Source organism: Panthera uncia, chromosome C2 (assembly GCF_023721935.1).
Source record: "Panthera uncia isolate 11264 chromosome C2, Puncia_PCG_1.0, whole genome shotgun sequence".
In the NCBI taxonomy this organism is placed as follows: domain Eukaryota; kingdom Metazoa; phylum Chordata; class Mammalia; order Carnivora; family Felidae; genus Panthera; species Panthera uncia.
In genome coordinates this window covers 44835994-44849458 of record NC_064810.1, presented here as the reverse complement: position 1 = coordinate 44849458, position 13465 = coordinate 44835994, and the positions used below count along the sequence as shown (strand labels likewise).

Below are 13465 nucleotides of genomic sequence, written 5' to 3'. Positions count from 1 at the left end.
AACCTAGGACCACTTACTCAATGCTCATTCTTGAAATCAGGTCAAAAGTCGTAAACCCTGCTGCCATGAAGTTATTCTTATATTGTCCCATCTTTATAGAATCCAGCCAGTCACCAACTGTGACAAACAAAGGATATTCGGGAACTTCACCAGGAGATTCTGGCATTCTAAAAAAAAAAAAAAAAAATCCATTTAACAGTCAGATAAAGAAAAAATTAAATAAAAACAACTTTTTTTTCCTTTTACAATATTCTTATGACTAATATTCTCATACTCCATTAAAAAAATCTCTAATTTTATATCATATTTAAATCAGCCACTTTTATCTGGTCACTTTCATTTGTCAGTTTTTCTTTTTCTGCTTTTCGCCACTATTGGGTTTTATACTTGATGTGAGAAGACCTGCATCTTGCTAACTGCTATTTACTTTTTTCTCTTGCATACATTTGTGTTTTCAAACATAAGGAATAGCCCAGTATCCATCCCCAAAGGACAGTAACTAGCCACAGGCTGTTTACTCTTACACTTTCTAACCTGCCACTGAATCCATGCCTGTTTGCCTTTGCATTTGCTGTGAGAGTCCCATCTCCTTTTTACAGTGAATTCACTGATCAGTCCTCCACTTATTTGTTCTCAAACATTCAACAAATATTTATTATTTATTAAAAAGTAATTTCCCCTGTTACAGAGCTCACTTGCATGAATAAAATTTACATATGCATCCATGCATAGGGTAAGATAGACCAAAACACAGATATTACTGTGGTATAAAACAAAGCAAAATCAATGCAAGGTTGGGTTCACAAGCAAAAGGAATCCAGCATTGATGGATTTTACAGTAAGTCATATAGACATCTGTATTTTTGTTCCTAATATCTAATGCAAAGAGCATTCCAATTGGGGATATTTTTGTAGTTTTAATATAAAAATAATACAGAGGTATTATTTTGGAAAGGCTAGCAGGTGTGTGTGTATTCATACATAAATACATACATACATATTTGTGTATGTGTATATATGTACATATATGTGTATGTAAATACACATAATAGTTTTATGTAAGGTAAAAATAGAATAAACATGGAAGTAACCTTACAAATTATAGTAAAATTAACTAAGAATTGTGTATTTAACTGATTCTGGCAATAGAGTATATTATTCTCCTTATAGAAATACATGAACACTGTAAAAATATTTTATATAGTTTTACAAAATACCTGGCAGTAAAATTGCTTTTATAGTAATAAGTGAGTTTTTAGCCCTCTAGGGTAATAAATATATCATTTAAAAATTATTAGGTCTAGAGTTTATATTAAATAGTAAAGCAATAACCTTTTTTTTTATGTTTGGTATTTGAGTCAAATCAGTATTTTCTAAGTAATGAAAAATATTCCCATTAGAGGCAAGCCATTGAATTATTTTTATTAGAATACTGAAGGATAATCCAACTTTCATTTACTTCACTTTTAATTTTTTATAAAATTGAAGAATGATGGAATCCATAGAGACTTAACTAGATCCATAGTTTTTAACATTCATATTTGGAATACTTCATCATAATAGTTTTTCATATTTGAACTATTTCAGCTTTAACTAGAAACTGATAGTGTATGAACACATATGATGAAGCCACATGAAATAAGAATTCCTCCACTGTAGAATGGAGTATGCATGCCATATGACCCTGGTATCATTCTGTTAAATATATATGAGAATGGGAGTTAAGATTAGTGCATAAGTTAAAAAATAAAAATCTCTAATAATCAAAATTACCCATAAAATCCTTTAAGTTACCCTTAAATCACCAGGCCTTGGGTCTTTAGGTACACAAAAGTCAGAGACATTCTGCATGGCCATACAAATTGCATACTGAACAACTCATGAGAAGTCTGAAAGTGGCCCTTGGAATTTTTCAGGACACAGTCCCCACTAAAGGCCTAGGGTTCATTTCTTTGGTTTTCCTTTGATTGCTACACTGACTTCCCTTTTTCTAAACTGGGGTCTAGTTGAAGGTGGAGATGAAGGTGAAGAGAAATAATGAGGAAAAAGAGGGCTTTTGCTTTTAATATACAATTGGAATTTGCATAAGCTATATGCATGTATCTTGTGACTACCAAGTGGTCCATATTAAGTCTGGTTATTCTTAACAGTGACTATACCCTTTTTACCACTACTCACTTCTGTTGCTGTATTTACAACTTGGGAGGCTGTTAAAAGCTACATGTTCTTCTTTTATACAATAAATTGCAATGCTATTTTGATTGCGGGATGATTCATTCAAATTAGTATCAGAACGATTCATGATTTGACCCTAATGAAGAATAGTTATGTCCAAAGGTTGAAAACCTATCAAAGCATCTACTAATAATAAGAGCATTAAGAATAGCCTCTGCATTATTTTCCTAAATTATTTCACCAGTTTCTGTAAAGCGTAGTTTAAGAAATACTGCTGTAGGAAGTTCACTAAGTTTAAATGTCAAAATGACTAGGGTACCCTTATTGCTTGTTAACATAAACAAACCCACATACACTAGAAAACTGAATGTCCTATTTTAAAACAGTGTGGCTCCCATACCTTTTAATTACCTGTCAAAGGTTTGTTGAGACTGAACAAAATTAAAAGAACGGACTTCAGTGACTTTCCCTTCATGCTCCTATCCCATTCTTGATGCACAAAGTTTGATGACTTGCACTTCAGTCTCCTGAGATAACTCTGGAATAACTCGTGAAATTTCACAATTTCATGTAATTGGTGAGTGGAAATGTAATTTGCTAATTTTATATCCTTAGTATAGAAAGGTCGTGGAAGGACGTTCTGTGTCCTAAATGACTTAAATGGTCTATTTCTCTGTTGAAAAGCATTTACTATTTGCTCCCAGAATGTCTCACTACCATAATTCCCTTTCTCTCCACACATCTTTAGTAACCTAGTTACTCTTTGGCCTTTCTACGACTGCATTGGCAGTTGATTTAGTAAGGTCAGGGTCCCCTCATTGTTCATATCCACTGTGCAATAACTTTTCTTTCACCTTATCTTATAAAGAAGTTGAAAAATGCTGCTATTTTCTGCCTTTGAGGGCTGGGTACCATCACCCTCACATGAATTCTCTGGAATATTACCTAATAAACAATAAATGCCCTTTCTTATCAATCATGTACAATGATAAATTCAGTCTGCTATTTGCTGAGCACATAGAAATTTCTGCTATTTGGTGATTAGTGGGAGCTGCCCACCTGAGAAATGTCTTTACAGCAAAATCTGCAGCTCACATTGAAAAAACTACATATTGTAGAACAGAAGGTCAAGGGTCTACAACTTTCCTCAGAAAAATGAGGAAGGGGTAAAGTTAGTAAATTCTAAGTGTATAAATGATGGTCAATTTAGATTAGAGAGAGGGCTGGAATATAGGTAGAATAGGTAATGACACAGTTTAAGGTTCGATTATATATATATATATATATATATATATATATATATGTATGTGTGTGTATATATATATATACACACACACACATACTTGTAATACATCTAATATGTAAAATTAAGTAGCCCTGAGAGAGCCAATAAGTTTTTACTCTAATGAGCCCTTTGAGTTCTCAATAGTACTAGTCTTTTAATTTAGAAAGTTATCATATAGCTAATCAGTAGGTATTAAAACTGCCAGTAAAAAGCAAGAAGATTTTTATCCTCAAAAGTTTTCCATGTTTTATATTTATGACTCAAATATAATAGTAATATATTGATTAAAATGATTTAATAAAGGTTATACTTTGAAATATACTGTTGTAAGGTAAGGTCTTGTTTTAACATGAAGCCATCACATGCTTAATGGCTTTTCTCTTGTTACTACTCTAATATAACTTTTTTTTCCCCTAGCTCCTCCATTTATATATAGTTAGCAGAACTGTACAGGTAGGGTCCATTCTATTTTATATGGCTTTTATTTCATTTCTTAATATCTTACATATTTTAATAGTATTCAAACATTAAAGGAGTGTATAATATTTTATATGTTGATGCTTAATAATTTAATTCCCTGAAGTTAGACTCCTAGATGGCTAGCAACATTATTTTATTACAGATGACTATGAAGTCTTACAACATGTATCTTTTTGTTTTAGTTGAATTACTTCTTTGGGAAAAATCCATAAGACAAAAGAATTTTTTTTATAGAGTTAAGTTAAAATTCCCTGATGGCTGGGACCATATCTCACATATCTTTCTATTTGCTGTCAACCATAGCACAATGCCGAATGTATTATAGGAATTTATTAAATAAGTGATGATTTAGACTTAAATATTCTCTATAGAAAAGTTTGGTCCATTACATAATGACTGATTCATGATGAATGATCTCTTTTCATTTAGTTCCCTTAAATTGAAGAGTAAATGCCCATTGATATAATGGTCAACCTATTAAGGAACATGTTGTTTATTTAACTTGTTCCTTGTATTGTGAAAATTTTTGCTTCTGCCTTTATAGGTTTCAGAGTGGAGGGAGAGGCAGCTATAGGTGGAGTGAGGTAGCACAGGGTTAGGGACCTAGAACCATAGCAGCTGCATTCAACTTACTCAATATCACAGTTTTTACATGAGTTTCTGATCTCATAACTCAGGGATTACACTTCACACTATTTAGTTAATTCATAAAATAATCTTCTAATACATAAAATATCTACCTAAACTCTGAAGGAAGAATTTATTTAATCAGATGAAAAAGAGGGGTGCCTGGGTGGCTCAGTCGGTTGAGCATCAGACTTTGGCTCAGGTCATAATCTCAAGTTCATGGGTTGGAGCCCCGCGTCGGGCTCTGTGCTGATAGTTCAGAGCCTGGAGCCTGCTTCAGATTCTGTGTCTCCTTCTCTCTCTCTGCCCCTCCCCTGCTTGTGCTCTCTCTCACTCTCAAAAGTAAATAAACATTAAAAAAATAAAAAAAAGAAAGAAAAAGAAAACCTTGCTCTTTCTCCAATGAGCTCTAATAGTAATCTTGAACACAAGTTAAATTAGTAAATGAATTTTGGTATTCTTTTTAAAATTTTAAAGTATGATTTTACTCAAAATGCTATAAAATCTCAAATGCATAGAACCATGCAATATGTTTTCTGCCTATTTCATGCTTGTGGGTGATATCTCATGGTTCCAAACAATCTGACTCTCCACAGTATTCTATTGGGAGGATGAATTATTTGTCATCAAAGTTTTATTTTCAGTGTCTTCAAGTTTTTTAAAAAATTGATATGATTGTTTAATTCCCATAAGGATGATACCTGGTAGAAAGTAGGAAGGAATGAAAATTTCAATATTGTAGATGTGTTTGAACATTAGGAGTAATATACAGAGTAGGAATAATACTGCTTAAAAATCTCCCATAATTCTAAACACCTAGCACATTGTCCCTACAGCCAGAATGATAGATCAGTGAACCTCAAGGAAAGCCTATTCTTGTAATAAAATAATATAGGGGCAGAAATGGATTTCTTATCACATGCTAAGTATAGTTCATTGGCAGTGGTTGTCAAAATATGTTCTTAAAAAGGATACTATGGCAGCATTTGGGTGTAGTGGAAAAGAGTGTTGCGATGATTAGTAATGTCTACCATAACAAGGAAAAGAAGGAAAGCATATATTTGCCAACACTGGAAAAATTCAATCTACAAAATGCCTGAGGATATAATCCTAGAACTATGTTGCTGCCATATTTTCCTCATTTCTCTATTTTGTTATAGTTACTACTCTTTTTTTTTCCAAGTAATGTACTTCAAGTGGCTGAACATTGTAGGAGGATGTTGAGGGGATATATGGACCGTATGCGTGCTACTTATTACCATGAATGAAGGCATATACTCTACCTCTTTGTATTGGCTTAGTAGAACATAAAATAACAGGCTGTGCCCCACTGCAAATTATTTTTGGGCTTTTAATATACTCCATCTATGAAGTCTGATTAGTCCTATTGAAACTAGTCTGAGAAAACCTATTTGGAAATGTAAAAAAAAAATGTATCCTCTTTTCCTATATTCATATTTCTGAAACAGTGCCATATTGGGAAATATCTTGACATTTTGCATGATTGCATACTGTGTGGTGGAAAGAACAAGGGCTTTGCATTTGGTGGGCCTTGTTAAAATACCCAATCCACTAATTACTTGCTATACTCTTTGAGTCTCCATTTCCTTATGTGAGGGATGGGGATAATTATAGTGAGGAGTAAATGACCTAATAGATAAAAGTACCTAGTACAATAACTGGCACACACTAGGCTTTCAACAAATGGTGATAATAGTTATTATTGATGATATATATTGGGATTTTTATCAGTGTTAGTATTGGTATTAATATCAGTATTATCAGTAGCTTGTTCCAACAGTTCATGTGAATTAAATTTAGATTTTCTAACAGGTAGAAGGTTCACACTTCCTGATTAACATTTAATATTTTGTCTTCCTTCCCCCAAAGATTTGCTAATCAATCAATTACAACACTGGTTTTGGCGAGCCAGTCATTTATGTCATGGAAAATACCACTAAAATTCTAGTTATAAAAAAATTAAACAAAATAAGTTTATCCATGACTTGGTATATAGAGATAACTGATTTTAGCAAGTGCTAAAGCCTAGACAGCATTGAGGAAGATCTTTTCAAAATGAATGGAAAATTTTATATCAAATTGTTGAAAGTTATTGCCCTCAGAAGACAACATTCCAAGTGCTTTATAAATGGTACAGAAGAGGTAGTACCATTTAACCTTGTAATGTTTACTTGTGGTTCTCTAAGCAGAGGTTCTCAATTTTGATACTGGTTTGAACTTTTTCCTACCTTTATGACTCACATATCATGAAGCCAAGTAGGTAGCCAAGTGCTTGAAAGTTCAATAGGAAGGAAAGTGGTGGTTCTAGTTTCTAACAGCTAAAATATTCTAAGATCCCTAACTATGGCCCAGTGGGCAGTGAGAATATTTCTAAGTGTCTTGAACTTGGCAGAACATGATTTCTGAGGCAAGTGACTATCATGGACTGGCCCATTGGGTCAACAGCTGCCCATCCCTGAATGCCACCTTTTCACCTGATGTTGTCAAAAGAGCTCATAATGTGTAAAATTCTTTGTTAGTGCTGGGGATCTAGAGCAGGGACTGGAGGAAAGTGTTATTCTCCCATCATATGGTAGCACTGTCCAAAAAGGCACTGGCCAGCTGACTTCAGCCTAGTGCACTCAGTATGCTGAGTGAATGGAGGAATCAGCGGTGAGAGCTGAAGAGGTTGGAGAATGAATGTGTAGAATAATGTGGGTGTGGTGGGGGAAGGTTGGGCTGGTTGAAGGGGCACCCATATAGTCATCAGTTCACTTTATACTATTAAACCACTGGACCTCACATGTAACCCCGGCCTCATGGGAGTATGCTTGACCTGGGGTTGAGAGTAGCTATAGCATTTATTATGAGGGTCAGGGGAAAGGGAGCAAGAGGTGTTTCAAAGGTCATGGCCAGGAACTGCTCCTGATGCCATTCTCCATATAGCCTTGGCCTCGAAGTGAGCCTCTTCTCCCAGGGGCTGTGCACCATGTGACAGCTACAAATACTTCTTCAAAAGGAGGTTATAAGGCAACATTGTAGAATGAATAAAAGTAAAGGTAGTGTGAAATTCACATTTATGAAAGGATGAATGCCTACATTATAAGGTACTTTTTACAAATTATTTTTTTAAAATCAATTGGATTTAAAGTTATACTTATAATATTGCTATGCTCACTTATATATCCACATACTTGAGTAGGACAGAAAGTAAGAATGCTCAGAATTATAGAGCTCTGCATATACCCATGGGAGCGTGCCAGGCATGAGAATATCAGCATTATTTAGAAGAGCTGCTCCAATGAAAGCTTTCTCGACCAACATTTTTTCTATTGGGTGTTCTGTCTGTTGAAAAACTGCCGATACAAGATTTATAAAATTTCTGATATGCTAGTATAAAATTATTGAGCTGTGGGTTTCACAGCTTTCCTCATCCCTTTTGTTGCCTTTAATTTCTTCTCCTCTTACTATTCTGTCAAAAGAAAGGATAAAAGCTTCTCAGGTGAATTCTTGAGAAAAAAGCAATTAGACTAGAATAAAAACCATAGGGACCTTAGTGGATGAGAGAGTTATGTCAGTGTAGAAGTGTGGGAGAAACCTGGGAGTCTGGGAATACTTGATGTTTAATAAGAGTACAGGAGGGTTTAATCAGAGTTGCCGTGGATTATACACTTAAACTCCTTTGCCTGTTTGAAAGATAAATGGGAGGAAAGACTGAAATTCTATTCTCTGTCATGTTTCTTTAAACCAACATCACTTGGAGACAGATGACTGGGCTTTGGGACTTGGGGGGTAGATGGGGCAGTTCATAAAAGAAACCACACATTCTTCAGCTAACGTGCTATCCTTCATACCACATCTCTTGCCCTTAAACAGTCCCAGTTCTCTGGGATCAGGGACAGGGTGGGTAGGTGGCATTGGAGGTGAAGGGGTAGATAAGGGTAACCCTCTCAGGCTGCTGTGAAAATAAGAATGGTGATAATGGTTAGGCCTAGTACCCTTAGAACTCTGGTTCCTTTTGTTTCTCAAACAAAAAAATATATTTTTTAATTTTTTAAAAGGCTTATTTATTTTTGAGAGGGAAAGAGAGAGACACAGAGTGCACAAACAAGGGAGGGGCAGAGAGAGAGAGAGGGACACACAGAGTCTGAAGCAGGCTCCAGGTTCCCAGCCCGAGGTGGGGCTCAAACCCATGAACTGTGAGATCATGACCTGAGTCGAAGTCGGACAGTTAACCAACTGAGCCACCCAGGTGCCCCTCAAACAAAAGTACATTAACAGCAGAAAACACTAGCCCATATATCTTTATCAGAAACAAGGACAGCAAATCAGTCATCAAATGAAACTGCCAACTTTATATAAAGTATGCAACTCTTGCCCATGTGTGGTGGTGCCATCAGAGACTTGCCATTTGCTGGCCTGTCCACAGGACACCGCATATAACATCAAACCATAAATTTCTGGCCTTAAGACACAAGCCCTCATGTTGACTTTACCTCAGGATCATTTTGACTTTTTGGCATATTTCTCATCTTAGAGTCTTCATCATTATTTTCCAAGTATGATAAACATTCATAATCTTGAAAAAGCAGGAAAGAAATGGTTTTATCTACTTTTCTTCAAAAAGAAGGTTCTTACCTGCCTGCTTCTACAGCCATAGAACAGTTAGAGAGCTCTGTTGATGGGCACTGGCTGTGGGGTCCATTAACCCTATACCACAATGAAAGGCTCAGATTAAATGAGTTCAGTTTATAGATAACCAAAGTTCTTTTCCATTAATGCACACTCACTGCATGATCTCTTTCTGTTAGCTCTTTCTCTTCCATGTCAATGCATACCCATCTCTTCAATAAGACATATAAAAACAAAAACCAAGAAATATTTTCTCTAACTACTTCTCTTTCTCTTCAGAGACAGGCTTCTTAGTGCTTTGTATTGCTCTTCTCTCTGACCTCATATTTACTTCTGCTCCATTGCAGTCTGTCTCACACAACTTTATTCAAATACTCTCGCTAAGGCTGTGCATAAATACCTGACTACTCTGTTGCTAAATTCAATGGGCCCACGTCACTTTTTATCTTACTGAAGCTTTGTGAAGACTTGGGGCATTACACTCCTTGAAAACTCTCCCCTTTTTTTTTTTTTTTTTTTTTTTTTTTTTTTTTTTTTTTTTTTTTAGCTCCTATGACACTGCTCTTTCCCTGCTTTCATTATTACCTGTCCGGTTCTTCTTTCTCAGTCTCCTCTGGGTACTCTCCTTCATCTTATTTCTTAAATCTTGGTGTTGTGCTCTTTCCCTGTGTTAATTTGCATACTTTATAGTCTCCATGGGTCATCTTAATATTCATGAATCTTCAGCTATAGTCTCTATGTTGATGATCTTCAAATCTTCAGCTCAGATCTTTCCACCTGAGGTTCAACCTACACATGTAACTGCCTATTGGACATCTCCACCCACACACCCCACAGGCACCTTCAATTCAGCTTACTTGAAATGGTCTCATTTCTATTCTAGAACCTTATCCTTCTTTCTCTTTCTCTTAGTGGTAATATTATATCAGCCAGCTTGTCTAAGAAAGTAACTGACAAAATTCTTGATTCTTTTCTCTCCTCCCTCCATATTCAATCGGCGACCAAGACACATTTTTTTCCTTGCCTGATAATAAATCCATTCTCTTATCTCCTGACCCCAAACTTTTTCCCATTTCATGAGTCAGGCCCTAATCTTTTCTATCTTGAGTTTCTATAAGCATCTGTCTCTGTTTCCAGTCTTGTTTCTTGTTTTGCACTCAGTCTAAATCAGCTCTGGAGTGATCTTGCAGAAATGTAAATGTGATCATGCCATTCTCTTGCTTAAAATCCTTCAATAACTGCCCTTTCATGATAAAATCCTAAATCGTTCCCCTCCCCCTGCCGCCCTTTAAGCTTCCTCTGTTGGACTGCTTTAGGGAAGATGGGCTAGAGTAATAGTTTAATCTCTAGCTATTTCATGCTTGGCTTCACTTTGCTGAGGCTGCCAATTAGTGATTTAGAGGTGAACTCTTGTGTGCTCCGCAGTGAACTGAGGCCTGCTTTAAGTAGTCCTTGAAGAGCCTTTGGCCTTATTACTAAAACCTGCACCGACTTGAACCTATGACCTAAAGTTGAACATCTGTATATCCTGTTGGCTGTCCCCTGAGTTAGGAAAGTGAGCTTAGGAAATACTTTGGGTATTTCTAAGTCCTATTTGGCTAAATAAAGACATATATTCTCAGTCTGAAAATATTTTAAATGTAATCTTTTCAGACATAGATAGTAGTGTTTCTTTTCTTCTACACTCCCCCCTTCTTATAACTGATTTTTAGAGAGAGAGGAGTAGATCTTCTCAACTCTACTGACTTTTACAAAATGGTGTATGAGCGCCTTCATTTTCTTGTCTTGTCATTTGTCTTTTTCTGGTTTTAGGAATGGAAAGTAACAATAGCTGGGTGTGATCGTATCAGCAGGAAACATCCTCACTCCTGGCTGATTCACAAATTGCCCCTGTCTTGCTTGCCATTTCAAATAGAGGGACAGAACATAGAATGGACAAGAAAATTAAAGAGGCTGCAAATATATACCAATACTACTTGCAGAGGCAAGGAAGGATAGGTACATAAAAAAAAAGATATACAAATACCAAAGATGCCCACAGGTTAAAAACAAGAAAAAAATATATATATGTATGTATGTGTATATATATATATATATATATATATATGTATACACATACATATATATACATATATTTTATGTGTATATATATATGTACATATATATATATATAGTAATTCAGAAAGATTAGATATGGAGAGAACAAAAGGAGTACCTGTTTTCTTTAAAAAAAATCCATTTATCAATGTTAATAAATTATTTTTTCAGCTGATAAACAAAATATGGTTTGTATAAAATATTCTAAAAGGTTGACAACTAGACAGTTATTACAGTAAACTTTCTCCTCTCTACCTGTTAGTCTTGTCTATAGCCTGAAAGAAATGATTGTTGAGGGGGAAAAATTGACATGATGCATCTTACACAAGGATGTCCTCCACCAGGGTGTGAAGGGCACTGGGATTGCGGATCAGTTTGTCAAGGAAGCTGACAATGTCAGTAAATTTTGGTCTGTGGTTTCTCTCCTTCTGCCAGCAATGGAGCATTAGCTGGTGTAGAGATGCTGGACAGCCCATGGGAGCCGGAAGTCTATAGCCTTCTTCAATGGACAGAATGACCTAAATGCAAACATACATAGGTTAGTCTCTTACTTTTTGGAACAAATAACACAATATATGCTAAATTATAATTCTGTTTTATATAGGAATTAGAGGCCAAAATTTTGGTAAACATGAAAATTACTTGTGAGTACAAGCAGCCCAAACAAAGATAAATACACAAGTTGCAAGTATCTACATTAATATCTGCTGACACCTCTTTGAGGAAAATGTTTTTAAACATGAGGTATTCAGAAGGGAGGTTAAGCTTCATCACAATTTCAAGAAATAGTTCCTGTGTGATTTAGCTGGAATGTCTGAAAACCCAATTAGGACATCAGAAAGTTAGCATTGGATTGATGCATTTTGTGCAAACCACCTGTGGCAAATGTTTTAAGTAAAATTATACCTCTGCTGAAGCACTGAACTTCTGAGTCATTTTTTATCCTTTTATAATAATGTCAGTGTGTATTCTTTTGCTGGCTATCATTCCTTCTTTCTTCTTTATTGCCTATTTAATTTCTCTTTGCTTACTTCTGGCTTTCCCTTAGTCTGACACTGATGTGATTATGAAGTCCTCTCAGAACTTCTAGGGTCATTCAATCCTTGAAATGCTATCAGTGGTTACCTTAAGGCCACAGAGCATTAGGGTCATTCAGCCTGAGTATCCTTGGGGCCAGCGCTGTCCAATTAAACTTTCTGTGAAGACAGAAATGTTCTCTCTGTCCAACATGACAGCAAGTAGTCACGTGTACCTGTTGAGTGCTTGAAATGTGGCTAATAAGACTGAGGAACTGAATTTTGTATTTTAGTTCATTTTAATTAGTTAAAATTTAAATTTAAATAGCCATATGTGGCTAATGGCTACTGTACAGGACAGTGTGGCTCTAGTGAAAGGAATCTTACGAGAAGTCAAAGTTAAGAGTAACAAATGATGATAGTAAGTTTTTTTGTTTGTTTTGTTTTGTTTTACTTAGGAAATCACACAGAAGATAAAGCAGGATTATCATCTACTTCATATACAGCCCACCTGAGAATTTCCTAGTAATATGATATAATTGACTCTGAATTTATACAGCTTATTTATTTATTTATTTTTTGTGTGTGAAGTGCTCAAAGGATTCATGTGACCCTTTATTCTTATATCCTCTCTGGGAGAAAGACAAATAAAAGGGTTCATTCCCCATTTTTGAGGTGGGAAACTGAGGAACAGACTGATAGTTAAAGACAGGCACAATTCAACCTCATCCCTGCCCCTCATCAACAATAGAAATACAAAAATGCAAGTGCTAATATTGCTAACAGGAGACCTCTCTTTACTGTAGCAGTATCTACATGCTTTCTTTCTTAATTTCTTTTTTAATGGCCACTATTTGACAGGACCCTGAAATATCCATAATTTATGCTAGAGGCAGTTTGTAAAAAAAGGAGCAATAATATGCCTTCCAGAACCTCTTAGCTGCTAAGCTTTAGCTTTTTTGTAATAGGGGATTTCTCACAACCCCATCAGTGACCAGAACATCTTTGTGACCAGAACACTTTAACCCATCAGGACAATAGCATTTTTTTAATTCATTTTATCTCATTATTGAACAGGATTTTTTTTTTACCTGTTTTCTGATTATTTTTGCTACTGAATAGGCTTGGATTTTAAGATATTTTACAACACTTT

The 13465-nt window shown here is 35.4% G+C and overlaps 1 protein-coding gene across 1 annotated transcript in view; it reads right to left on the bottom strand.

The window, feature by feature from the left end:
• Positions 1 to 13465, bottom strand: part of EPHA6 (EPH receptor A6) — an 867771-nt gene that overhangs the window by 1335 nt on the left and 852971 nt on the right. The window contains exons 17-19 of the mRNA XM_049628043.1: positions 11621 to 11814; positions 9206 to 9277; positions 18 to 167 (exon numbers count right to left, since the gene is read on the bottom strand). Of these exons, the coding sequence (XP_049484000.1) occupies positions 18 to 167; positions 9206 to 9277; positions 11621 to 11814 (416 nt within the window). The remainder of the gene's footprint in view (positions 1 to 17; positions 168 to 9205; positions 9278 to 11620; positions 11815 to 13465) is intronic.